The sequence below is a fragment of the Chelmon rostratus genome, chromosome 22 (assembly GCF_017976325.1).
Source record: "Chelmon rostratus isolate fCheRos1 chromosome 22, fCheRos1.pri, whole genome shotgun sequence".
Classification (NCBI taxonomy): domain Eukaryota; kingdom Metazoa; phylum Chordata; class Actinopteri; order Chaetodontiformes; family Chaetodontidae; genus Chelmon; species Chelmon rostratus.
Genome location: NC_055679.1, coordinates 5,438,762 through 5,466,579, shown reverse-complemented (window position 1 = coordinate 5,466,579; position 27,818 = coordinate 5,438,762). Strand labels below are relative to the sequence as shown.

At 43.2% G+C, this 27,818-nt stretch overlaps 4 protein-coding genes across 9 annotated transcripts; 2 read left to right on the top strand and 2 right to left on the bottom strand.

The window, feature by feature from the left end:
- Window positions 1-1,121: 1,121 nt before the first annotated feature.
- On the top strand, window positions 1,122-7,753 carry optn (optineurin). Its single transcript, XM_041963891.1, has 13 exons — window positions 1,122-1,251; window positions 2,377-2,501; window positions 2,686-2,894; window positions 3,087-3,248; window positions 3,475-3,659; window positions 3,787-3,889; window positions 4,219-4,334; window positions 4,560-4,709; window positions 4,930-5,014; window positions 5,166-5,324; window positions 5,432-5,574; window positions 6,055-6,137; window positions 6,858-7,753. The coding sequence occupies exons 2-13, from the start codon at window positions 2,381-2,383 to the stop codon at window positions 6,968-6,970; spliced, it is 1,629 nt and encodes a 542-aa protein (XP_041819825.1). The 5' UTR covers window positions 1,122-1,251; window positions 2,377-2,380; the 3' UTR covers window positions 6,971-7,753.
- On the bottom strand, window positions 5,817-10,296 carry LOC121625691. Of its 6 annotated transcripts, none has more exons than XM_041963896.1 (6): window positions 10,084-10,296; window positions 9,456-9,604; window positions 9,226-9,373; window positions 9,048-9,145; window positions 8,343-8,850; window positions 5,817-8,223 (listed from the first exon to the last, which is right to left on the bottom strand). In XM_041963896.1, coding segments are annotated over exons 2-6 (1,050 nt in total). In that variant the 5' UTR covers window positions 9,458-9,604; window positions 10,084-10,296; the 3' UTR covers window positions 5,817-7,929. The 6 variants fall into 6 exon arrangements, with proteins under 6 accessions (XP_041819830.1, XP_041819831.1, XP_041819826.1 ...); XM_041963897.1 differs by having other exon boundaries at window positions 9,461-9,604; XM_041963892.1 differs by having other exon boundaries at window positions 9,466-9,604; window positions 10,084-10,295.
- Window positions 10,297-10,590: 294 nt separating this feature from the next.
- On the top strand, window positions 10,591-19,427 carry mcm10 (minichromosome maintenance 10 replication initiation factor). Its single transcript, XM_041963890.1, has 18 exons — window positions 10,591-10,765; window positions 11,736-11,787; window positions 11,870-12,169; window positions 12,259-12,471; window positions 12,629-12,769; window positions 12,860-13,058; window positions 13,184-13,349; window positions 13,706-13,873; window positions 15,138-15,254; window positions 15,395-15,585; window positions 15,946-16,040; window positions 16,416-16,529; window positions 17,114-17,605; window positions 17,752-17,882; window positions 18,074-18,187; window positions 18,305-18,450; window positions 18,569-18,611; window positions 18,716-19,427. The coding sequence occupies exons 2-18, from the start codon at window positions 11,781-11,783 to the stop codon at window positions 18,797-18,799; spliced, it is 2,721 nt and encodes a 906-aa protein (XP_041819824.1). The 5' UTR covers window positions 10,591-10,765; window positions 11,736-11,780; the 3' UTR covers window positions 18,800-19,427.
- Window positions 19,428-20,046: 619 nt separating this feature from the next.
- Window positions 20,047-26,187, bottom strand: ucmaa (upper zone of growth plate and cartilage matrix associated a). Its single transcript, XM_041964283.1, has 5 exons — window positions 26,049-26,187; window positions 25,062-25,121; window positions 24,878-24,973; window positions 21,971-22,069; window positions 20,047-20,565 (listed from the first exon to the last, which is right to left on the bottom strand). Exons 1-5 carry the CDS (start codon window positions 26,104-26,106, stop codon window positions 20,477-20,479), a joined length of 402 nt encoding a protein of 133 aa, XP_041820217.1. The 5' UTR covers window positions 26,107-26,187; the 3' UTR covers window positions 20,047-20,476.
- Between the last annotated feature and the right edge of the window lie 1,631 nt (window positions 26,188-27,818).

Below are 27,818 nucleotides of genomic sequence, written 5' to 3'. Positions count from 1 at the left end.
ACAATTCGGCCTCAAAACAATAACAGATATCATGATAAAATAGTTCTTCTTCAACTATCATCAGGACTTTTCCTATGCGGGCAGTTCCGTTTCACCTCAGCCAAACATTTTAGCTGATATGTGTTTTTGCTGCACAACACTGCCATCTAGTGGACACTGATGTGAACATGTATGTATGGCTTTTTCTTTTTATATAATAGATAACCTGAATAAATCGAATTAATGCTGTAATATTTTATCATTTGCGTCCATGGGCCACTATGTAAAGAAGTTCAGACTAAAGCAAAACATTTGTAATCTTACTGTATTCCACTGATATTTTATAATGACCTTAATTTGTTTTTTATAAAACAGCATTGATATTAGAGCGCGATCATTTTTCATTCATTTTTGTGTATGTATTTTTATAACACGAGCAGGTTGGGGAATCTCCCGCCTTTCATTTCCCGCTGTCAAAGTGCAAGGTGACTCCTGTAGGGAATTCCCGCAGTCTGCTGCTCACGCGCTTCCACTGATGTGTTGAACACGCGGATGGATCCGTCCACACAGCGGCTGCGCTCACGCACTTTGTACCCACCTCTCGTCCCTGCCCTGCGACGTCACGTCGAGGAAATGAGAACCTTCAATAAATCCGCACGAGTCAGAACTGCGTCGCACCAGCGAGAATTAGGCCTGCGGGGACAGGAAGTAAGGTACGTAACCATTCAAAATAAAAGCTTAAACTTGAAATAGGTTGAATGAATTGCCCAAGTTCGAAGCTTGATGTACTACAACCTAATTACGAACGCGCACACATGCGTGCGCGCGTACACACACACACACACACACACACACACACGCATAAGGTTTACTGAAGCGAATTTAATAACAACCAATCAGTAAAAGGTTATTACTGGAAAATGCATTTTGAAAGATTGTGTTGTTTCATAATATTGGCTAAATTGTGTCAGACTTGTTTGTTTTGCTAATTGCATTTATCCTTTCCGTCTTATCGTTGTTTTTTTCAAGAAACATTTTTAATTTTGTATTTTCAATACGTTTCTTAGCCTAGACAATGAAATGAAAATATTGAGTGATTTTATTTTGGAAACAATAACCGGAAGCGTGCTGTTTCTGTACGTGACTTGACGTTGCTCCAGACCAGAAGCAGCAGAACACGGTGGATCGACGCAGTTGACCGTCTCTCAGACAGTTCCTATATGTTTCTGGAGTGAACATCCCGGCCGTGTCTAGTTCAGGAGCTGACACCAGGTGAGGCTTGACATTTATACCCGTCTAACACTCTATGTGACGCAGTTTGTCTCGCGCTGAACCTCATCCGTGTTGTGTAAGTTACTGTGCTAACTTTTCAGTGTTTACCAAGAGTCGCACACGGGATAGGCCCGCCCGAAGAGAGACAAAAAGTGAAATCAAACGACCACACATTAAAGAGAAACGCCGCTGTAACGTTTCCACACAGCGACAGCGTGTCTGTAGTGGTTTTAAAGTAGCGTTATTCTCACTGTTATCCACTGTAGTGTCCCCAAGTTCCACTCAATCGTGATATCTGGCGCTTTAATAACGACTGTGGTTGTGTATTCGTGTGTCTGTCACTAAGTGCACAGCATCCTGCTCTCTGTTATTGTAATGGGATTGAGTTATCATGTGATCTGCATTTACTGGCTGTGTGCTGCTCCTCTGCTGCTGCTGCATGCTGAAAGCACTGAGTCACTTGGTGATGTCAGCATGGAGACAACATTCTTCACTGATAACAAAATACACAAGTGAAGACTGAGTGGAAGGGGATTTCACTCACATTCACAGTATTCACAGTTAGTTAGCATTCAGACAGTGAGGTGATGTAAAATTCCCCACAACATGAGAGAAATGAGGTTTTGAGTTATAATGACTGTCATCAGGTGACATCATGCTTGCATTTCAACAGAGATGAATCTGCAGAAAATCTGCAGCGTCTTTGGATAATTATGTTGAAAACTGACAGAATATCCGCAGCTCATGCTGAATTTAGTAAAGGCAAACACATTGTTGAGGCCTTTAATGTGAACAGCCTTAAAGCTGCTGTGTGGAATTTTAAAATCTGAGCTTTTAGCGCCCTCCAGTGGTAGCACTGAAAAGGCGCCACATAACAGACGGCGCTGTCATTTCTCATCGCTTCAGCTAGCTGTTACCACTGTTGTATTCAAAATATGATGTCAGTGGATGTATTTTAATTACAGGTGTATTTAATATCCTTAAACTTATTTACTGAATTCAAAAAAATGCCTCATTTTAAGTGTGTAATTAGCAACATGCACAAAATGACAATTCAAGTTGATGACCACTTCTCACAGCTTCTGTGCGTGTGTCCTTCTGTCTCTTTCCTCACCTTCCTCGCAGCTTCATGGCATCTGGAGGCCCCGTGATGAACGGCGACATCTCTCGCTCTCCCGGTCAGTCCGGCACACTGGAGGAAACCCTGCAGCAGATGAACATCCTCATCCAGGAGAACCGAGACCTGAAGGGTAAGAGTAGGGGTGTGGTGGTGGGTTCAGAGCTGAGGAAAGAGTTTGTTTTTATTTGTTGTTGTTGCACTATTCACTAAATGCTCATATTAGAGTGTCTGTGGTCAACGGGCTTTATGTCGGGGTGGAGTTTCAGAGATGTAGCATGACATTTATTTAAATCCTCCGTGCTCGTGTCTCTCAGAGGCCCTGCGTCAGACCAACCTGACGATGAAGGAGCGTTTCGAGGGCCTGACTGCGTGGCGGGAGAAGCAGCGGGAGGAGCGGGACTTCCTGGAGGGCAGGCTGGAGGAGGCTCGGAGCCGCATGGAGGCGCTGACCCTCCAAAACCAGGAGATGAGCAGGAGATTGGGGGAGGAGGCGAAGACAGGGGGAGCACTGGGAGGCTTGCCGGTGAGGGTGAAAGCAGCTGAGAGCCAGTGTTAGGTTCCTATGTTAATAATCGTTTTTAATGCTCTTTGTTATCTACATGTGTCCTAATGACTTTGACTTTTGGCCCATTGTGTATTGAGTTGCGCTAGATTTCTAAATGAACACCTAAACTACTTAATAATCTGTGTTCCTGACATGCGATGTCATCTCCAGGCAGTGTCATCCAATCAGAGTGCAGAGCTGGACGCCTTGCGTGCCCAGGTTGCTCGCCTGCAGGCAGAAAAGAATGACCTGGTGGCCATGAACTCTGAGCTGCAGCTGAAGGCCGACCAAGACTCCCACAGCGACTCCTTCATCGAGATCATCAGGGTCACGGTGAAGAGCAACACACACACACACACACACACACACACACACACACACACACACACATACACATACATTAAGTTGTATTAATCAATTCTACGGTTATTATGTGCTACATCAAAAAAATTCAGATCAGATTTAATATAAATACAGTTTCATTCTGGGATTTTGACGACCCAAAACGTGTGTGCAAACTGAGCTTTTTCTTAATCTAACTGGTTGCTTTTCTTCTCAGGACGGAGGCGTCGACGGCGTGAACGACGTGTGCGGTCTGGAGCGCAGCAGACGTCCGGACCTGAGCATGACGGCTTCCCGGCTGGACAGCGAGGAGGTGACGGTCAGTCAGCTCCTCCAGTCGCTGAGGAACGAGACGCAGCGGGCCGAGCAGCTCCGGGCCGAGATGCAGTCCTCTGCTGCCAGGTACGAACAGTTCACGGCTGAATGCTCTGCTCTCTTATCAAAGTGTGTGGCATCAGGAGACACAGCCAGTCAGGCTTTATAGAGTCTCACCTCTTCAGATGTGTTTTTGAAATGAATTAACCAACAGAATAAGAGAGCTGGAGGAAAGGAAGAGCAATGTGGACAAATCAACACAGACCATCCAAGCAGAGACTACAGAGACCAAGGAGGATTCTGGGAAAGAGGAAAAGGTACATGCAGTGCTGACGTCAAACATGATTTTAATTTGTGTAAGTTGACAGGTTGATGTTAAAGTAACGTTTCACTTTTAAAAAAACTCAGTTTGAAGTCTCATCTCTGTCGACTGTTTATCTACAACCCCAACTTCAATAAAACTTAGACACTGTGTAACATAAATGAAACAGATTGTGAGCATTTGCTAATCCTTTTTGACATCTACTCAGAGTGCAAACACGCAGTGTCCAAACTTCCTTATTATCATACCAGGCAGAGCTCCGCTGATATATTTGTCATGTGTCATTTCCTTATTTTTAGTGTTTGTGTCTTACAAATATTTCAGGCAGTGTCTGAGGTGGAGAATCTGAAGTCTCACATGATGACGCTGTTCAAAGAATTGCAGCAGGCGCAGAGCAAGCTGGATGAAGCAGAAGGCATGAAGAAGAACCTGCAGGACAGGTTGGGCTCATATACGCGTACACCCACACTGGCACTGTGATTCTGCAAAATGTGTTTTTCTTGTAAACCCATTAGAGCGTGTTGCTATGAAAAGAATTTCTGAATATTGTTTACATGTTTGGATCTTTTAAGGAAGCCAAACATATGCGACGGTTTCCTCTTTCAGTCGATGTGCATGTGCTCAATCTTGATCCGCACGCGCCAATGTTTTCCTCATGTGCATAGATGTCGGGAGGTGGAGCAGGACGTGGCCACTCTGAAGGCCCAGCTGGTGGAGAAACAGGCTGTTCAGTCGCAGAATGAACGGCTGAAGCTGCAGCTGGACAGCATGCAGGCCCAGAGCCAGATGGAGCAGAGAAAGGCTGGGGAGGAGAGGTCAGAGGCAACACACGCGCACACACACTATCTACAGATGCTGACCGGTTGATCTGAATCTCAACTGCTTTTACTTTGCAGAAAAATTAGAAATCAGAACCATTTTAAGTTGCATGTGCAGACTGATGTAGACATTGATGTGCATTGATTTGATGTCAGAAAGCCCCAATTATTTATATCCCAGTAGTGATCAGCTCTTATATGGACTCCCCCTCCATAGGAACACCCTGGCCCAGCTGAAGGATGCCTACACTAAACTGTTTGAAGACTACAACGAACTCAAAGAGGAGAAGAAGAAGAGAGAGGTCCAATTATGTAGCATAATAATAAGACTTTTCTCATTTTAGCAACATACAATCAAACCAAATCCTGCTGATTTCCACCAGACCTAATGCAGCTGTATGAGTAGAGATAATAAGGACTGAGAGGTTTGACCTTTGCTCTCTGGCCCTGCAGTCTCAGCTGGTGCAGAAGGAGGTGGTGGACCAGCTGCAGGAACGGCTGACAGCTGCTGAAGAGGCCCTGGCTGCTAAACAGGACAAGATTGATCAAATGAAGCAGGAGATCTTCCACAAGGAGAAGGAGCTGGAGACCATATCTGTCTTCCAGGCTCAGGTCAGTGGGCGTGTGAATGTTTTGACACCGATGCTGAAATCTTACGTTTGGTTGTCAGGTTTCAGCTTCATGGCGGTCATCCTTTTTTTTTTTTCCTCTCCGTGCAGGCGGAGGTCTACTCCTCAGACTTCTACGCGGAGCGAGCAGCGAGGGAGAAACTGCATGAGGAGAGGGAGCGTCTGGCCGCTCAGCTGGAGTATGTGAAGAAGCAGAACACTCACCTGCAGGAGGAGATGGACTCACTGGGCCGGTACGGAGTCCAACAAGTTTGCTTTTACACCTGTAGTTCAGTCAGGTGGTCCGGACAAAGGACCAACTAAACACAGAACATTTTTCGCATTTAGTTCTAGTCTGATTCCCTTTCACACTGTAACCAGAGCTATAGACATGAAGTTATATGGCCTGACTGGTAAGCATCTGCCTAAGCAGCATCAGTACCACATGGATCCATGTAGGAATCAGACTCTGACAGCAAGTCATGCACACATTACATGATTCTTTATTCTCTCCCTGTGGTCACAAAGAAATATCCAATTATCAAAAACTAATAGGAGGCTTTGTGTATTTTATACAGCACTGTGTGCTACAAGGCACACACTGGGAAACACATTCTGCAAGATAACTGTGAAGTTGACACATTAGTACAACACTCTGACTCAGATGTGTGAAACCCTTTGTCAGCAGGGACCCAGTTCTTTTCTGCAACTCTTTTTCTGGTGCTTCTCCACAGGCGGTCACTGAATGAGATGCAGAGAAGACATGTGCCACTGGGAGGGAATCCACTCGGAGCCGGCGCTGCTCTGGTTGGAAGGGGTACGCGTGCTTGTTTTTATGTCCTGAGTGTAGCCTTCCAGGCACACTTCTGTCAGGCTATGTACAAGTTCAATGTCTTGAATTGATTAATTGAGCCCTAAAAGAGTAGATTAGCATTTCAACAGTTTGACAGGAGACAGTTAGCTTAGGCTAGCATAAAGACAAAGGGAAATACCTTTTCTTGGCTGGCCCTGTCACTCCCTGTCACTGTGGAGGTTGCCAACAAGGGCTCCACATATGGCATGTCTGGATGGAAAGACTGGAGGAAGTCACTGGTCATGCCAAGAAATATTTCCAGCACGTAACTGCACATAAAACTGCAAATTTGTGTCCATGCATTTCAGTTTTTGTATGAATTTGACAAACTTGCTGATTAGTGTTCTGGTAAGCAATTTCTTTTTTGCCTTTTCGGAGAGCCAGGCTAGCTGTTTCCCTCCACGTCCACTCTTTATGCTAAGCTAAGATAACCAGCTTCTGGCTCTAGTATCATATTTAGTGTGCAAACATGAGAGTCGCATCAATCTTCTCTAATTCTCAGCAAGTGAATAAGCAGATTTCTCAAATGCTGATCTATTCCTTTCACCATCTATACAGTATAACATTCAACATGCTATTGGTGGAATTTGTTGCAACATACATCATGGTTTAACGTCTTAGTTCAGTGTAACTGGAACATCTGTCCAGCATGTTCAGGTTGTGACCAGTGTCTTTGACTCTCAGGGACTGACTGGCAACATCAGGGGAATATTCCCGAACACGCCTGTCCCAAGTGCAACGAGATCCTGCCAGACCTGGACTCCCTGCAGATCCACATCATGGACTGCATCAACTAGACCTCCATCAGTACAAGCATCCACAACAACAGTGACTCCATTCACACCTTAATCTGAGTCTTCCTCTGCTTTTACCTGAAGCTCTTCTGACATCCCCGAGATGACACTACCCATAGTTCCATGATAAACTCAGTCAAATTCATTCTGGGATGGGAACACTTTGCTTTTAGTAGAATTTAAGTAGGATTTCAAATGTGAAAACTGTTGGTCTTCTCCAGTTTGTTAAATCTGAAAAATCCTGTGATTTGGAATGAAACAGGAAAAATATTGTAGAACACATCTTGCATTTTTTGGGCCCATGTCAACTGGCACATAGTCTGTTTGTTGTAATGAAGAACTGAAGGTATGTTTCTTTGGGGCAAAACGAGTATGGAATATCAAAACTGCACACACTAAGTTCAGCTGTTCCAAGTTGCAATTGTTTACAAAATATTTGATCACTGAAGGCTTTTTTAATTTTTTAAGGTCTCCTTGTCAAAACAAATGGAATTCTATATTTTCTGCTTTGAGAGAATATTTTTGCTCATTACTGGTTTGTTGGTGGAAAAAGGAGCATGCACCATGTAGGCACTTTATTATAAGGATATATGTATATTTTATTTTGACACTGCAGATGACACATGGTAATTAGAACTTAATATATATTTAACTTGTTAATCAGCCTTTTTAAGTGTATGTGCAGAGGGCTGCCACACCCTTCTGATTCTGTAGTCTGTAGGTTATAAAGGACTCCTGATTCCAAGATGTAATTCTGTGAATGGAAATAAAATCACTTGAAAATTTCTGTCTGCTTCTAGTCATATAGTGACATAACAAAACCCAGGCTCTTACTTCTCTGGATAAGTATTTGAAAAACAGTCTTACAAACACCTTGCATATGACGTCTTTCTGTCTTAAATCATGTCGGCTTCAGTCATTTTCTGTTTCTTCAGTCTTGAAGAATCTGGCCAATGCTTGCTTCAGTATTCATGGTCTCTACTGCCCCTTTGTACAGTCTTTGTGAGTGGCAGCGCAGTTGTGTTGGTGTCTTGTTTTTCACGGTTTGGTGTTTGTGTGCGCGCAGAAGCTGCTGGTGACAATGGTTGTTTCTTTAAGGAGTTCTTAAACTTGCCATGGAGAGCCTTGATCCCAGCTTTCAGTTTTGCCAGTTTAGCCGTATCCGTACACATGTTGGACAACCTCCTTATGCCATTTAGTTCCTTCAGTAGCTTTTTTCTCTCTTTGCGAGCTGCTCCATTCGGATGGCTTGTTACCTATATGTAATAACATTGTGAAGGTTAACTCTAATGAAAGGACCCTTGAGTAGACTTAAAGGTCAATTAGGGAGTTAAAAAGTACTTCAAATTCTCATGCAATTAGCTCATATACTCACCTCTTGACTTGCTATTGTGTCTTCCGAGTTACTGTGAGTTTCACCCAGCTGCAGGCCTGGAAGAGGTGGTGAAAAAGTGTCATCATCGCAGTTTCCTGCTACTACCTGCTCTCCACCGGTTGAATACACCTCTTCTTCTCTGCCAAAAGGTTCTAACTCCAACTTAGAGATTTGTTGTTTCACTGGGAAGTAGGTCTGGTCTTCTTTATGGGATTTGCACAGGTCTATCAACACATTTTGCTTCGAGGCTCTATTCACAAATGCGACAGAGGTTATTCCCAGTCCTGCCATCTCCTGGATTTCGCCCCTCACTTTAGGGCGTATATGTTGTGAATAGCAACATCCTAACTCAATGGTGTGGTTTTGGTGAGCTTCCAATAGTGGAATTTTGACATGGATAAATGTCGAGGTTGGTGGGTTTCTTTGGGCCAATTCTTGCTTTAGCCTCTTCATGGCATCTTCTTTTCTGGCTCTGGAGGCATCTCCTTTGACACTAAATGTGTCATACCTAAAACAATTTAAAAATAAAAGTTTTGCAAAGGAAACACACCTTACCATGCACTGGAAAGACTACACCCCAGCACTCCAATAAAGTGAAAGGTAAGCCTGTGTATAACAGGTTTACCTCTCAAGTAGCACCTCACAGGTTCAGTTTTGTGGAAATCACATGCAGAATCATTCTTTAAAATTAAGCATAAAAATTACCTCTTCACGTGTCGAATAAATAGTTTTGCTGGACAGTCCAATTTCTTCCCTTTCCGGATCCTCTTTTTCTTACAGGCATGCTCCAGAGAAGGCTCCTGCTGGGCAAGATAATGACACAAACTTAGATGAGCTAAATATTTAAAAAGTAATGATAACGATACGTTGTTTGCCCATGTACCTTTGCTGTAGAAGGTCTTCTACAAGGTGCTTTGCCATGATGACAGGTCAGAATGACTCTTTTTGTAACACAAAGGGGGGTATCTTCAGAGTAGTCCTCCACTTGCCACAGGTGTCTCAGTTTGCTTGAGTCTTTCACAGTGTCAGACCTGCGATCGTAAGAAAGGATCATGTTCACATTAACCAAACAAACTGAAAATAAAAGAAAATCCATACAAGGTTATTTCATACATTACATTACCACTTGTTGAAAGAAGTGCGTGTGGCTCTTTTGTGGTTCTCCAACAGGGTCCCCAATTCTCCTTCTGAGTTCACGATCCCAGAAATATAGCCACCGCCTCTATTCAGTATTTGGAAAGATGGAGGCACCCAGGATATATCTATAAAACGTTGAATTGATGTTACGTACTGTGCGATCACCCTGTGATTTTACTTGACTCACTCTGATTCTCACACGCTAACACACACACACACACACTTGTCATTCACGCACTAGCCGGTTAAACAGCTAACAATAAATGTAAATTTATCGACAAACTGGAGACGTTAGGGTTATATAATTTAACGTGGGATTAACCAATCTAACATTGATAACAAACAAGGGTTAATCATTCTTTATAGCACCGCGGGCCAAACGTCGCCATGGGCAGCGCACATGAGACTTGTTTACACCGGAAACCTTAGCTAACACTTAGCTTGCTGGCGTTAACTACCCAGTCAATTCTACGAAGTATTTTCATGGCACGTTATATATGGGGCACATAGCATTCTAATGTTAGCACTAGTTAATGCTGTGGAATGGAGAGTGTAAATTAAAAGCAGTAACCTGCATTATTTGTACAAAACTAACGTGACTCACCCTCCATCGTGGGAAAACTCGTGAACGTGCATTCAGCGGACGGGCTGAGACAGTTACAGAGCTCACCAAAGCGCGTACTGCAAAGAACAGTATAGTAAAGGCTGTGTCTGAAGTTTGGGCAGTTTCCACAACTGCATTTAGAGACCCATGCGAGGAAGGTGGACCTGGGAGCTAAATATCAGGGGGCACATTTCCGGGTCTCAATCTTTTAAACACACTTTTTAGGCTTCCGACTTCCCGGTGCACAAATGCTACAACAAATAAAAATCAGCAGAAGTGTTGTTTAATATATTTCTTCTCACAAGAATACAACGTTACACGTTGAAGAAGTACAATTCTTAGTATCTGGCCGAAAAAAGATGTATGATAGAGAAAGGTTTTCCTTTTTTCAATTAGGCATATCGTTGGCCACCTACCAGAACTTTGACAACACAGCAGGGTCCTTCGTTTAGCGCCAGTTTAGATTTGTTATCCCTCCTTCTGAAAGCACTTTGGGGAGGTTATAATGCAGGCCTAATGTGTCTTTTTTACTATAAAATATAACCATTTGACTTGTCCATTGCTACGCGTAGTGCTAATTATTGTGATACAATTTATACATTGACTGGTTGGACGTAGCTGTAAAATCCTTCAAAGTTGCGTTACAGCTAGCAAAGGACACAATAACTAATACAGCTCGGAGGTAAGTTGGCGGTTTCATTATCTTTGAGTAATTATAAATACGTGGGAAGCTGAAAGTATCTTCTTAACGTTTCATGATGATATTCCCAGAGGAAACAGGCAAATGTTGGCAACTTCAGTCACTGTTTGCCATGTTCAGTGTTGAGCTGGACTATTTAAATGGGCCCGATGAGTCAGGTCGTTGTCTCGGGTTGAACCTGAATTTCAGTACTTTCCTCATCTCTTTCAAAGAGGTTTAACATATCTTTCCGGTATAAACAGCCTGAGTGTTTTGTCTGCACAGTGTTTCGGTGCACTGGTCAGATAGACACTGTTTGCAGAGCGATTTTACATGATACACAGTGCATGTAGTACTTCCGCACAGTGAAATTACTTTCCACTATATAATGTTTGCCTCTGCGTGTTTTGTCCTTGTGTAAACATATTTATTGTGTGGTTACACAGACAACTTATAACAGTGAGCGAGACGATGCTTGTACCAGTAATTAAACTTAACAGATTCAAGTAAGCTCAAATAAATGCTTAGTTTATATTGCAATTTCCGGTCTTATTGATACTGTGATTGTAAATGTTCATTCAATTTTAATACATTTTTCATTGTTGTTTTTGTGTGGACTTCAAGAAGATGAGGTGATGAAGACTAAAGAATGCAGGACTTTAACGTTATATTAACTATATATACTATATTGCACAGTCTAATATAGGTACCTATACCTATTTGATTTAGTTACTGGTGCATGAAGATACAAGTATCCACATTCCAGCTTGCCACACAACATTCTGGTATTATACAGTGCAGTGTGTGTTGAACATGACACAAAAATGTACAGCTGAATATGATATCAAAGTAGTGTCTAGCAAAGTTTTGAACAAGAAAATTGGATGTAACAGAAAGAAATGTACTGATAAACAGTCATTAAACTGTGATATAACATTATTTTTGTTGGCTTGACCTCTCTATGTGTCTGTAGGTCACCAGGTCATCTGAAATCAGCACAACTGTTAACATCTCTAAAATGGACGGTAAGTATCATAGGATTTAAACCATAAGTACAGCTTTATGAATCTGTCGAGACATAGATCAGTTTATATCTTCTCTGTACAGGTGAGGATGATCTGAACATATTGATGGCGTTGCTGGCTGAGAGCGAGGGCATTGGAGACGACCAGGACAGTCAGCAGCCGGCAGATGACTTGGACGGCCTGTTTGACAACGATAATGAAGAGGAGGAAGAGTACAAAGATGGCGTTGAAGAGGAAGGGCAAGATGTGGGGACAGAAGGCACCGTGTTGGATCTCTTTGGAGATGTGGATGACATTGAAAATGAAGAGAAAGACACTAAGGGGAAAGAAAGTGGAGGAAAAACGTGCGAGAGCCTGGATAGGTCCAAGGAGGATTTACAAGGTTTGTGCTGATGTGCAATCATGGTATTTGGTCCAGCTAAGCGTTGCTTTTTGGGTTCACCAGTGGAGCTTTATGTCTTCCTTCATCAGACGAGCTAAGGCGCATGCAGGAGCAGATGCAGCGGTTGCAGCAGCAGCTGGAAGCAAGCCAGAAGGTTTCCACCCCATCTTCCACTCCAGTCATATCTGCAGGGAGCTCGGCTGGTCCCAAACCGATGACCCCCAAACCAACACCCCCTCGACATTCGACCTCCAAACTGTCGCAGGCCAAATCAGCCGCACAGAAGACCAAGACACAAGCCGGTAAACATTTTGTTTCTCACCAGCCACAGTCGTTGACAAACCCTGAAGTCCACTGGCCACTTTTATGTAATACAAGTACGGAATAAATTGATAAAGATACAAACAACTGCACTTAACTGCAAAAAAAATTAATTTGCCATTTTTTTTCCCTCATCAGCGATGCCTTCATCCACTCCAGTCAGAGGAGGAAGTGTGAAGCTCCAGGAGTCTTCTGACTTTTTTGATCAGCTCAACAATGCTGACTCCTTCAAGCGCAAACCCAGGGTAGCTCACCACCCCAAACCCAGCACATCACCAGGTACAACTTATCCCTTTGGACTCATTTGCTTAAACCAGAATTACAGAAAGAGGTTTGTAATTTGAAGTGTCTGTCTGTCTGTCTCATCAGAAGACAGAGGGCCACTGGTGGAGATAAAGATCGGCAGCTCCTTCCAGCCTGTAGAGAGCACCAGCAAGGTCACCAATCCTCTGCGCTCACCTACATCCTCCCAGGCCAAACCTGCATCAGCTGGACAGCCAAAACCATCTTCTCTCCCTCCTCTTCCTAAAGATGTGGCTGTTGAGAAATACTCAGGACTGCGCCTCAGGTGAGGACACTGACATGATGGAAACACTGGTGTTTTAAAGTAGAAAAATCAGCAGCTGAGTCTCATGCATGCAAACAAATCCAGGCTTTCCTGTCCATCTGAATGTGGGCTCTTTTCCGACTCAGAAAACCCAGAGTTTCCTCCTGCGACATGGACCACAAGATGGCCAACCGCCGCCTGATCCGTCTGTCGGAGCTGCCGGAGCGTTTGGCTCGGGAGAAGCTGGAGGACAGCGACTGGGTGACCTTTGCTGTGCTGGTCAACAAGGCCACACAACAAAGCAACAGCAGTGTAGGTCTATGCACAAACCTCCTGCCTCCAGCGGTAACACTGTCCCTTTTGTTTTGCTGAATGACACCTGTTAACCTTGATTTCCGCAAACTGTATCTATCACACATAACAATAATACTGAATATTATTTAATGTGGAGTTTTGCTATTTTGTGAGTTAGGATGCTATTTTGAGTTTTTTGTACTTTTGTGAAGCAAGGCAGCTTCTGGACTGGTGGGAAATCAAAGTGATCAGATGTCACATGGTCACATGCTAGCAGTATAATTCATCCCAAGTTACATTTGAGTCAGAAAATCTCAAAATTTATTGGAAATACTGTGAATTGCCCTGTTTTTGACCAAGCTCTTAATCTGCAGGGCAAAACCTTCAGCATCTGGAAGCTGAACGACCTCCATAACCTGGAAGTGTTTGTGTCTCTGCTCCTGTTTGGCGAAGTCCATAAAGAGCACTGGAAGACGGAGCCGGGCACCGTCATCGGCCTCCTCAACCCAAACCCCATGAAGCAGAAGGACGGATATGATGGGGTGAGTGGACGGTTTGAACAGAATATACCATGGTTTTCCATACATTCATTTATTTGTGGTGGCCAGCTACAATATGAGAAAACTGGGTCAGAAAAATGTTGCGTGTCACTTTTTGCTCATTACCCTTGAAAATGACCTGTTTTTCACTTGTGGTGAAGTGATAATCTTGTTTTATTTATCTTTTACTGAACTGGTTTTGAGATTTTTTTTTGTCATTGACTGGTTTGGCAGCAAAAACATCAACCCATTAAAGCAGAAAACAGACTGGTGGTGTTGGTGAAAATAGCCAGTAAGGTCAGTGGTGTCAGCATCGCATGACTAACTGAGATGTTAAGAGAGGAATGTGGCGAGGAAAGCCATAGCTGTTCTCAATAGCACAACTCTCACACACACCCTTACCACCCACAGAGGGCAGCTTAAGTTCAGAGCCTCTAATCTAAGAAAAGAGGAGTCACCTCGATTGCAGCCACAGTTTGGACGCAGCCTGTAGTGTCTCAGTGGGACCTTTCTCATAAATCATGATGTTGTGCTGTAGTCAGATCAGGTGACGTTTGAACGGTAAAGAGCTGTCATTAACACACAGTTTTGGCTTTGGTATCCAAAAACAGTTAGCACTGTAAGCACCTTTGTATTAGCTTTTCACACTTTCTTCCAGCGTTAACTGGCTAAAACTTGGTGTCTCTGGTGCCAGTTTGATCCTTTGTGATCTGACATAACAGGAGTGCGATGCTAAATCCATGGAGTGTTTTTTTTTTTGCAGTTTTCTTCCTTTTGTCGTTGTCCTCATCCTGCTTTTTCGGAGAGTGTTATTGTAGAACTTTAACCAGCAGCTCTCTTTTAAAAGTTTCAGATGTTTAAGTTTCAATATTAACATCCATATTTTGCAACAGTATTGACAGCACTTTATTTCATTATTTATTATTATCAATGAATGTGCAGATTAATAATCTTTTATTCATCATTTTGTGTATAAAATGTCAGAAAATAGTGAAAAATGTCCATTTTAATTTTTTAGAGCCCAAGGTGACATACTTAGACAGCTTGCTTTATCATACCTGCAGCACACCCACACTGCTGCAGCTGTAAGCACTAAATATTTTTGCCTTTTTGCATAAAAAATGACTCAAGCAATGAATGTATCTTAGTTGCGTTGAATGGCTGCTCATTACTTTTCTGTCAGTGGATGAATTGACCTATTGTAACCAAGGAAAATAATGAGAACACATTATGGCTCATAGTAAAAGCGTGTGTTGAACATGTGCAGGTGAGCCTGACGGTGGATCACCCACAAAAGGTGTTGCTGATGGGTGAAGCTCAGGATTACGGCACCTGTATAGCAATGAAAAAGAACGGAGACCCCTGCTCTCAGATCGTCAACATGGTGGGTCCATCTTTTCCTGCTGTGTGTGTGTTTGTGTGCAGATTGAAATGCTTTTCCTTTCCCTGAGTGAATCAACCTTACGTTTGCATCAGTACATTCTCATCAGGAATCAGTATTTTCAATATTTTGCATCCTTACAGTATGAGTGCCAGTACTGCCAGTATCACGTTAAGGCTCAGTATAAGAAGATGAGCTCGAAGAGGGCCGAACTGCAGTCGTCGTTTTCTGGAAAAGCTCCCAACAAGGTGAAGGGCGGCGGCCTGAGAGAGCGTCTGTGTCAGGACGGCTTCTACTACGGCGGCGTGTCGTCAGCCGCCTGCGCTGCCTCACTGTGAGTGATGTTCGATGTAGTCATTTCACAAATCCTCCTGTTAATGCACGGTATCTAATCAGTGCATTTAATATTAAATCATGCAGTAATAATGGAAGTGGCATGTGTGCCATTAGAAAATTGTAGTCAACTCCTGATTGTATCCAAAAGGCAGTGTAGCGGACAATAATACATACTGTACTGAGGTCACAACCCTATCCAATTTGGATTCTGGCTGAAATTATATTCGCACTTTTACAGTGTGCACTGCAGTCAATTTGTGCAGGACTAACTGCAACTTACGAAGCCAGGAACAGCGTGCGGGACTGGGCGAGAATGTGAGCCGCCTGACATTTCCAGTAACAGGTCTGTGTTTTGCAGAACGGCATCCAAACCGAACAAACCCACTCAGAAGACTCTGGACAAGCTGTTTGTGAAGGGCTCGGCTCAGCTCGTCCATCAGGCCAAGAGGCTGGGTGAGCGCCGATAGTCTCTGTCTTACTCACACTCCTGTTCACAAACCCCAAGACCGCCAGTTTTCACTCAACCATTTTCAAAACACATTATAAACTGGCATGATAAAGGTTTTAATCAGTCCATATTTTGTACACCTGTTATATGTCCTGTTCCTTTTATATTAAGCTTAAATGGAAAAGGAAGGAAAACTCCTTTCTCTCATACCTATATATCAAGACTTTATACTCTGAACTTTCCTTTCTGTCACCTAATTGGCCTAGTTGTCTCACACACACACACACACACACACACACACACACACACACACACCCCAAATCAGGTTACTAATTTTTGTGTCTTTGTGGTTTTATATTTATTGTTTGTTCATTTTTCAGCCGTGCAGTCCGGGGAAGTTTCAGGTTGTTCAAATGAATTTAAGAGCCTGCTGTCGATGCCAACACCCGGAGCTCTGCAGCTGAAGAAGCACTTAACACAGGGCAGCCAGACAGGTACACAGCCTGGACATATCTCTGAGCCTTTGACGACTTCAGCTGAGAATGAATGAATGAATGACTTTTAAGTGTCCTGTCATGTCATAGCCCATCCCTCATTGGATTTTAAGTCATTGTAACAAGACATCTGTATTTATAGTCCAAGTGCTGGTCACAAATCAGTAAAAAAGCAGCAACAGTAGTGATCAACTAGCTCTTATGAACAACCGTTTCAGACAATGTGAGTCCTTCATATCCATCAAGTCGCTTTGTGTGCTAAAAGAACGTTTCCAGTACAAAGCAAAATTTTTCTATTTGTCCCAGATGACACACTGGACAGACAGATTCTCCTTCCAAAGCAGTACTGACCCATTCCAGTATGAAGAGGCAGTGTATCAGCTCTAATTACTAATAGACCCCAAATAGAGTTCATTTGAATCTTAAAGCAATGTTGAGTTAAAGAGCTCAGTTCAGTGATGTTAATTTCCCCTGTCAATATTCTTTATTAACTTTTACTGTGTTAAATTCACAATAAGAGCTTATAAAGAAAGTTCCCAGGTTGGTGTAGTAGCTTGTTGTTTTACGCTGTTGTCCATCCTCAGTCTCTAAAGAGGCAGCTGGAGCTCCAGTTCAGTCCATCTCAGCCTCAGACCTGTTGAAGCAGCAGAAGAGGAAGCAGCGGGAGCTTCTGCAGAACCGCCTGCGGAGGGCAGACGAGATCCAGAAGAGGGTGCTGCAGAGCACACCTGGCCCCAGACCCGGGCCGTCGTCCTCACTGGGCCGGGGTGGTCTGACATCCCCAAAAGCAGCGTCTGAGGTCCCCAAGGCCACCCAAAGCCCCGCCGCTCCACACGCCCCCACCCTCGGCCGAGGCTTCTCTGAGGGGGAAGACATCCTCTTCTTTGAGAACTGCACGCCACCGGCGCCCACCCCGAGCGCTCTCAGTCTATCAGCTGCCAAGCTGGCTGCTCTGAAGAAGTTGAGAGGCAAAGGGATCGGTCTTGAGAAGGAAGACCCGAATGCTGTGAAGAGGAAGAGGAGGAACAGCACTGAGATCAAGGCCCGGGTGGAGAAGAATCTCACCTCACCCACGGGTACAGACACATACATTCATACATCTCTCTGTTGACTTCCTTTTTATGTCTGATTAGAGTAATTTAGAATTCAGCATACGGTTAAGTTGGATATAAAATGTATATAGTGTTGCTTGTTAGAGCCTGTGCTTTTACTTACTGTGCAGGTGAATCGTCCAGTAACGAGGAAGAGGAACCGGCCCAGAAGAAAAAGCGAGATCAACTTCTCTATGTCCAGTCAGAGGAGTTTCAAAAGATCCTCAATGCCAAATCTCGCCACGGGGCTGCGCTACAGGCGGTATGACATGTGGCTCTTTATGACATGCATCTATTGAGACTCGTTTGTCTTAGCCCATTAGATTAAGCACATAGATATAAAAATAGATCTGATTTCGATCTCATTTTCTGTAAATCCCGCTGCATTTCTTCCTTTAAAACATTGCAAAGTGTGTCTGACTTAAAGACGTATCCATCTACACCTCCTCTCAGGCGGAGTATCAACTGCAGGAGCAATACTTTGACGCTCTGGTGAAGAAGGAGCAGATGGAGGAGAAGATGAAGGGCATCAGAGAGATGAAGTGCCGCGCTGTTACCTGTAGAAAGGTACTGAGTTAAATTCACACCTATTTGACTCAGATTGGTGAGTGTATAAATATATAGATGTCTCTCAGGGAGAAGGAGGGAAGGAAGTTGATATATCCCATGTTCCCTTGCTCCCAGTGTCGCTACACCTACTTCAAGCCGGCGGATCGCTGCGTGGAGCAGAATCATGACCTGCAGTGGCACGATGCCGTGAAACGTTTCTTTAAATGTCCGTGTGGTCAGAGAGCCATCGCTCTAGACAGACTGCCCAACAAACATTGCAGGTGAGACTCTTAATGCTCGCCGCGTCTCTTTCTCATTCATTTGATCGTTTTTCTGGGTTCACTCCGGTCATGGAAACGCTGAAGTGACGTCACAGCTAATGATGTTTTACCGTTTCAGTAACTGCGGCCTGTTTAAATGGGAGCGAGATGGGATGCTGAAGGTAAAATCTCTCTCTGACTCGTAGATCATTTCAAAAGAAAAAAAAATAATTCACTGTTGTGAAAGAAAACAGACGTGACGCTGCTCTTCTCCGTTTTATTTCAGGAGAAAGCCGGACCAAAGATTGGTGGAGAGCTCCTGCAGCCTCGAGGAGAGGAGCACGGCAAATTCCTCAACAGCATGAAGTGACAACACTAAACTGGTTGTTGAGGGAACGTGTACTTAGATTTTTATGTTTGTATGAATTATGCTTTTAAAGTTGGTTGTTTGTTATTGATTATGGAGAATTGACTGTCCGTGATAATATTGGATATGCTGGAAATAAGATGATTAAAGCGATCATTTGCAACATTTCATGGCAAATGTTTCTACTGGGGCTGTCGAATACAACAGGGCCATCATTAATTTTATTAGAAACACCTGTGCTTTTCCTGCTATGACAAGTCAAACATGTCTGCTGTGGAAAAATCCTTTCCTTTCAGTTATGAACTTAAGCATAAACCCAACTTCATCTGTTTCTTTTCAAATACTTCTTGCCTTTAATGTACAGCATGAAAACCAAAATGATCATCAAGTGAGCAATAATGTGACCGCTCACTTGAAAAGATGAAAAGTAATCCATGGAACTGTGGTGTCTCTTAATTAGTTCCTGCTGTGCTGGATGGTGTCTGATATTTAGAGTAAATGGTCGACTTGGGTAGTTGTGGAGATGATGTATATACCCTCCTAATCCAAAGCAGGTTGAGTTTGAGTAAAGGGCTGTGATTAAAGCAGCATTTTCATGCCTCTCTTGCACAGGTATTTGAAAGGTACCCTGGGAAATGTAGGAACCCAATAAAAACGGGCAGGTTGCTTGCATAACAAAAAGGAGCGCGTCTTTATTGTAACAGTAGGGAGCTGTTACATTACTGCCTTTAAGAAGCCCTCTTAATGTTTCATATTTCTTTAACAGAAGGATATGTGGTTTGCAGGGACTGAACCAGTCTCCTGTAACAGGACACAACCACCCTCTAACACACTCCATCTGTTGGCGTGACGACTGAGGCCAGGTGGCGCTCACTCAAGTCCGCGAGCCAATCCACATGGCCTTGAACAGGAAAGGTCTGAGGTGGAATCATGGCGATAAAAGAAGGCTTTTGGATTTGAAGCTGTGTGATTAGCAAGTACGCCGTGCCATGCCACATCGTTTTGAGGGTTTAATTTGCGCTCATTATCCTGTCGCTACGTTTTTCCCTCTCTCCTCCTCCTCTGTCTCTCCCTTGCCCAGTTTGTGTCTAATATTTCCACTCTGGAATGTGGGATTCATTTTGGCCTGATGACTTCTGCAGCTCACCTCATCTTCTCTTTTATTCCACGCCGCCTCCCTCCCTTTAAATACTCCGAATACCAGACAGTGCAAGTGTGAGTTAGAACACATCAGTGGTCTGGGAATCAGGAAACTCCTCTTTATTTAAAAGTTGGTTTCTTTGCAAAAAATAAAGCTACAGCAAAACAAGTCAGCTGTCGATGTAAGAGGTTGATTTATTGCTGCTATGCCTCAGGCTGACATAAAGGACACTGTGCAGCTTGTATGTACAGGTAAAAAAGACAGTATAAACAAGCATGCAAAATGTATGCCTCCATTTAATATAACGTTAAGCTTACAATACAGAAACTGCACTTTTAATACATTTTACAGTTTGACATGAAGACAAATATTGCACAATTGAGGTTTTATTAAAATAGAAAAGAAACCCTTTATCTTATGGATTAAAGTTGTAAAAAATATGGGGATAACTAAGATGTATGTTGGTAGAGGGTGACGTGAGGGCCGTGTTAGCATAGCTCCAGTAAGAGGTGCTGTAGCCTAGTCCTCCATAGCGGCGCTCAGTGGAACCAGTAGTAGCGAGGATACAGGCCGTCGTAGTGATACTCTCGCAACTGCTCATTCGTCTCCCTCGATCTCTCATTTTGCTCTGTGGATAAAAAAAAAATATTAAAAAATCTATTTATAAAGTGGCTAAAATCAAGGATGGACTGCGTTTACGATCTAAGTGAAAATCATCACCCAATGTAGTTACCCTCACCAGCTTTATAGCATCGTTTTGCTAATTGTTTTGTCTTAGCTTTACTGTGTTGTTTAACAATAATCTGCATTTTTAGCCATAGCAGTTAGCCGTTTACAACAGCTCAGATAAACTCACATGCTATCTGTGCGGCACTTAGCAGCAGACCAACAAAATTAGCGACTAGCTGGTGAACACAATGGAGAATAGTGACTAAGGAGCCAGATATTTCCCTCAAGAGGTGACGGAAAACAGAGCTAAAAGGAGACTGAATGCTGGATATTTAAAGCTAATATGCTCCAATGTGTAGGCCACTGTGTGCTAACACATTTGCCATATCAACTGTAAGGTCATAATTTGTCAGTGTAATATATACATAGTTAGCATTTAGCAAGCTTTGGTGTTGGTACACCCGCTTACACAGATTGTAATTACAAGCAGCCAGGCAGGGGAAAAAAAATTAGTCGTAATTATAATTCAGAAAGATATCGTGGAGCTAGCTACATTAGCTCCGCGGTAACCATTTTAGAATTATGAATGTTCTCAATTCAGAATAACAGGAGATATTTGTTCTTCCCCTTCCACTTACATGGTGTAAAGGCAGTGTTAAAAGCCAGTAAAGACATAAGAAAGATAAGAGTTTTGACATTTATGGCAGTTTCTCCAGAACTTTGGTGTGACCTCGCAGAGATCTTTTTGTTTTCCTATAACAACTCATTCACCCAAACCACCCAAAACACTGTGTATCTTACATATAAAACCAAGTCACATCTTTATGGTTAGCAGTTCTTAGTTTAGAAACTGTCACTGCAGCTGTATCTCAGCAGACAGACAACCGCAGGGAAGATTGTCAACTTGCGGTCCACCACAAATGGTCACTTCGATTCGGTGTGGAGTCTCAGGCGCTCCGCCGTGGTCCGGAGGCTCGTGGGTGTCGTGAAGTTCATTTAAGACACAAACTAAACTCTGTCCTAAAGTAATTGTCAGGTTTTTCCACAGGGATCAATTAAGGTTAGCCCTCACAACATGACACAAAGTTGCTAAATTAGCTTGTTTTTACTGATACAAAGTCTCTGTGCTTAATTTTTCTGTTTCATTCAGTGTTGGCACTAAGTGACTCTTAATGTTACATGGTTGTATTTTAAGTCTGCTATGGAAGGGGTGAAAATCAGGGTTTACCTGAGGGTTATGTCTATTATTTCACAGAAAATGGAATTCATTTCTGCTTCAAGCATTTCTATAACTGACTCAAGTCGAGGGATGAGAGTCAAGAGGAAAGTACATTGAGCTGAAAGCAGCTGCATCCACGTCTTACCATCCCGCTCCTCCTCGACATAGTTCTCGTACTCGTTCCTCCGCTCCTCATTGTACTCCCTCCTCCGCTCGTCTGCAGAAAGCCTCACCCTCTGCTCAGCTGCGTAAACAAGAAGGAAAAGGTGAGCTGAGAAGTAATCCAACGGATGGTTAAAGGTTGATTTGTTGATCAGTCAGAACGCCACTTTGATCCAGACTGAAGTATCGCAACAGCTATTTGATGGATTGATTTTAAATTTTGTACAGATTTATGGTCCCAGAGGACGAATCCTAATGATTTTGGTGATTTCCTGTCACCGCAGGTCAGAGTTTTCACTTGTTCTGTGAAATATTTTGACATCTACTCGATTTTTTTGCCACCACAGACATTCCTGGTCGCCAGAGGTTGAAGCCAAAGCTGCTAACTTTGATGATCGCCTGACTCCTCTGGTGCCACCATGAGCTTGACATTGTTTTATTTTGAGTCAACTACTTCAACACCTACTGGATGGATTGCAATGAAAATTGGTACACAGGTTCACGATCCCCTGATTTTCCATGGAGCACTATCATCAGGTCGAAATTTCACTTCATCCAAAACTTTGATTGAAAAAAAAAAAACTAAGTACTTTCATTCGCCTCAGCTGCTCTTTCTGTTCCCTGCTAATTAGAAATGTTAAAATGCTTGCATCCTAAACGAAGATGGTAAACATGGTAAACATACCTGCTTGACATCAGCATGTTAGTATTGTCATTATGAGCGTGTTAGCACGCTGACCTGAAAACACTGCTAGGCTTTAAGTTTAGCCCCACAGGGCCGCTAGTAGTGGTTTTAGCCATAAACCTTAAACTAAATCAAGCTTTTAAACTAAAGTTTGAATAAGTAGCTCATATTTACACAATTATTGGATTTAGACGTGTATCTGATTGGTCTAGTGAGGTGTTAAACACAAATAAATGTGGGTAACCCTTACCCCTTACTGTAATGTTAGAAATTTGTGTCAACACCTACTCCTCCCTCCTGCTCCGTCACTGTACAAAACCAAACACCCCCACCCATGCAGGTACAGGGCAGCCACTGTACACATCACTACGCCTTCTGACTTTTTCTTTAAGTTCATTTTACTCGAATCACAACAAGCTTGTGCAAAGTGTTGGGATTACATCACATTTCGTGTAAACACGCAGTCCTGCAAACACTCTGCAAACCAATTTTCCCTCCAAATAGGCCGGTGATTCGGGGCTTGGTTGTACCGTCGGAAACATGGCTCACATCCACCTTCACACTAACTTCACGTGTAAAACTACTTGCCTGTTAACAGGTATTCCTGCTGCCTCTCTTTCTCCCATCCTGTCCTTATTCCGCTAAAGCATCCTACTTTCCCTTTTAAGAATACTGTTATTGAATATGGAATATGCTAAAGAGATAGCATGAGCCTTACCTGAAATAAAAGACTATTAATTACTATTAATTACTAAATAATGTCATTATGTCTTTTGCTGACCAACTCAGAATAACAGCTAGTGAGGGAAAGGGGAAAATCATGAGAAGTTTGGAAAAGACAACCATAGCTATAAGAAAGTTGCACTTAGGTCACACTTGGTAATGCAATCATCCAACATCTGTTGGAAATATTGGATATACCCCATTTGTGTGTTGTCTTTAGAATGATGGAGCAATGCAGCATGAAAATTCTCTTTTCCCTCGGTAAATTTTGGTAAATTAGGTTAAAGAGATGATACGAAATAATGAAATTGGCTGACAAGCCATGACAAGCTATTGAGGGAGGATCTCAAATACTCACAAATGAAAATCAGGCAGGTATGATCATTTGTTAGCACGGAGCCGCAGCACTTTCTAACACTTTTCTGGCAAAAATAAAGTCCTTACAAACAGTCACACAGCTGCCCCCAGCTGGCAAGGAACATAATCAACCTTTCTCTTCTTCCTTTTCCAAGAACGTGGGCCTGTTTGTGCAGCACCGAGGCCCGTTTGGTGCTCTAATGGGCGGGCAAGGTGAAATGACCCGCGGCCTGTCTCTGGAGGCCCGCTCAGGGGCACACATGGGCCGCTCTGATGGGTTTTCCACCAGCAAAAGGGATGAAGTAACGAAAATGAACTTGACTGAAAAGATAAAGATGTTGGCAAGTCCGGCCTTTCTTATGCTTTTATCTCAGCTGAAGGAATACAGGAATCCTGAAAAGATTTTGGCGATAAAGCACGTATAGTAAGTCCCCATGTGGGCGCAGGACTGTCCGGAAACACCTCTTTTTTGTGTGTTTGTTCATTTGGTTTGAGGTGTGCTGGCGTTGTGTATCGTACAGGATGCTGGCAGTGGAAGAATGAGCTTATTGTACTAAGAAACTGAGAGAGGGAGAGCCTGCTCCATACTGCCCTGTGACTCCCTCTGCAGCCTCCAGGTTGTGTGTGTGTGTGTGTGTGTGTGTGTGTGTGTGTGTGTCTGTCTGTCTGTCTGTCAGATTTAAGAGCTGCTACTGTATAGAACAACACCTGCTTGAGTTTCCATTACTCTCTCTCTATTTCTCCCTTCGACTTTCACAGCTCGCAGTCAAAACCTCAAACCCTATTATCTTCAGAGTCCAACTACACACCAATAAACCAACACTCCCACACACACACAAGTTCTCTATGGGAGGCCAAATATGCCGTATTTTAGACTGTCCACAGTAAACCACTCAGGCAACGTCGGGCCAAGTCAACCGCACATAACACCAAATATAAATAAATAGAACCCGCATCTTCAAACAGACCAACCACTTTGCTCACAATCCTGCTGTTTCCTGCCAGTGAGATGACTGACGGCCCTTAAGTACATTGTACACAGCTCAAAACAACGCTCCTCCTGGCAGATAACAGCAGCCAGCTGCTGTGTATAGACGCGTTCAGCAGATATTAAAAAGGACTTACCTTGGAGCTCAGCGTAGTACCGGACCGAGCGGCGACTGCGGCGTTTGAAGAAGTTGGAGGCGTCAGACTCGGGCATGAACACCTGCCGTGCTGCCCCTTAAAGTCAGAGGTCAGAAGGTGAAGGTCACGTGAGGAGGGCATATGTGGCAAGTGAAACAGTGAAATAGCATTGAAGATTTATCACCTTTACGATTGTCTTCTTTTGAGTCATCTCGGACCGCTGCACTTTCCATCACACTGGAAACTGCAGTATGAGGAAAAGGAAAAATTATTATTTCCTGCCTTTGGATGCAAAGCAAGTATCTGAGGCCAATATTGGAACATTACTATTGGCAAATGCATGTTGAGAGTTGTAAAACTTCATCTCAAACTGTGCTTCCACTAATCTTTAAATGTGTGTAGGATTTGTGTGTGCGTGATGACCTGAAAATTTCTAGTAAAAAAAACTTTCAAGAAATCACAGCTTCCCTCTTCTTCACTTAGCCAGTGTTTGATGTTTGCGCCTAAAATGCGAGGTCCTGCTTTAGATTACTGTTAGAAAATATGTCTCATGGATCATACAAAAGAAACTGCAAACAAAAAAAATACACATAAAATGAAATTACAAAAACAAACAACTGAGTCACACAAGATTAGTATCACCGGTGGATCTCCGTCGTCACCGTGTATGGAAGGTCGCGTGGGCCATTGCCACACATAAGACAGGATTAAAACAGCCATAACAATATTTTTTTCTTATTACAATAAATTGAAAAATCTCTCGCCTTGCAAGGACGAAGGACATTTCACTTTACTCACAATTCAGATTTGTGTTCCTCACTGTCATCTTTATCTATGCCACGCCCAGGAGTTCACTGATTGGTCTGAGTAACGGCTGAGTGACACTACCTTTGTTACGATAGCCAAACATCCAACAGTTACTGTCCTTACTTGCCTGTACTCAACACTGAAAACAATGATTTTAAACTTTAATTCAAATAATAAAGCAACAACTTTTATAAAAGTTTTACCACCACATTTCTAAAGTATTCTTTTCCATATAAGGGATGACAGCACTCATGAGTGCACTATACCCTCAAAACTATTCTGTTTGTCTCCCCTGAGGATGGATAATCCAGAAGTGCCCCCTCTGTAACACCCTTTTCCCCACCCACCCAAACAAGGTACTCACAGGTGAGGATGAGGAGGATGGTGAGCAAAGAGAGAGAGATGACTCGAGTCCAGGACATCTTGAGACCGAAAAGCAAGAACTCTTCTGGACTTCACTGTACACCTAACCTAACTGAGCTAAACTGAGAAGGATGAGTGAGGGAAGGGAGGAAGGTGGGAGAGGCAGGGAGAGTGGGAGGAGAGAGAGGGAGAGAAAGGGTAAGGGAGGGGAGAGAAGCTGCTGGAATTTCAATCGCCCGAGGGAGAAGAAGGAGAAAACATGGAGGGAAAGGATGAGTGATGGGCGAGGTGAAAAAAGAGGAGGGCAGCAGAATGGAGACGAGGACACGTCACTGTTCATCGGTGGTGTCCCCAAATGATACAGAAGATTCAAAGTGTCAAATGCTAGTACTGCTTAAACCTGCCACATGGGGGCAGCACAACATGTTGTAAACACAACATTTGTCTGCCTACAGTTGAGTGATGGGCAGGTAACGTACTGTGAGTGTATCATCACCAGCTGTGAGATGTTAAAATGCTCCGTAGAGCTGAGAGGAACCGCAACTTATCTTCTAATTCTCTGTAGGTTTGTTACCACAAGTGACCCCTGTCACACTGCACATACTCATGTGACCCACAGAAGTATTGATTAAAGCTGCTTTAAACATGCAGAAACTGATGTGAGTTCTATTCAGTGCATTGTTTTCTGGGGTCTTAACATGATTTTTGCACTGAATCTAAGTTAAGACGCAGCTGGAACAGTTAACTACTGTCAGCGATGAAGACTCTCTGCCTCTGTTTGTAACTCTGAAATGACCATCATCAGACTCAGCCTGGAGGTCAGAGGCCCTTTTCTGTGTGTAGGTGGATCAGGTTTGTACAGTCTTCCACGTTAGCTGGCCATGACATGTTTTCATGTATTTTCTTTGCATGACAGGTTACATTTGAGTTTGCTGGCCAAAGTTCACTAAGCTTGAACTGTATTATGTGAGGAAAATAGGTCAGTTTGCAGTTTGAAGACTGCTTGACAAAGTTTACAGCTGATATCAACCCCAAGTCCCCTCAAAAGAAGACAAAATATTACATTGCATAGGTACAATATTTTGGTATGGATAATGTGTAGGTAATGCAAAATAATTGCAGACTTTTTAGTTCCACCCTCTGTTGGCTTTTATAACACGCTCTATTGTGCATTGTTACCTTTCGATATTAAATGAGTGTGTGCAGGTGGTAACATCTTGAAACTGTACTGGACCCATTCATTATCCTTCAAGGAATGAATAAACTCTGGGCTTGGCACACCTGAATGCACTAACCTGTGGTTAATGCTACACAGTGCTGCAGGCTACTGAACTGCATGTGAGGAGCTTTGCTTGAATTGAGAGATGCTACGTTCATAGGTCGCTGTGGGTTCTCCCTTTGTCTGTGCGTGATGTTGTCAAACCTGAAACGCGTGTCCGTTTTCTCCAAAGGAAACTAGGCCGAGACGACCATCCGCTTTGCTCAGAAGAACGACAGCAGATCTACAGTCTGTGGAACGTTCAGCAGCAAATGAGCCTGCAGTTAGACCTGTGTGAGAAACTTTGCTGTGTGCGCATTTGTGTGAATTTGCATGTGTGCACGTACAAATGTGTTTTCATGCATCTATCTTTTGCAAGTTGGATATGTGATCGAATGTATGTAAATGTGGAAATGTGTCCCTCTGTGCACTTGTTTATGTGCACGGATCTATGTGTGTGTGAGGCAGTTGACCTTCTCCTGTGATGCAGGCTGCAAACAAAGCCTCCACATT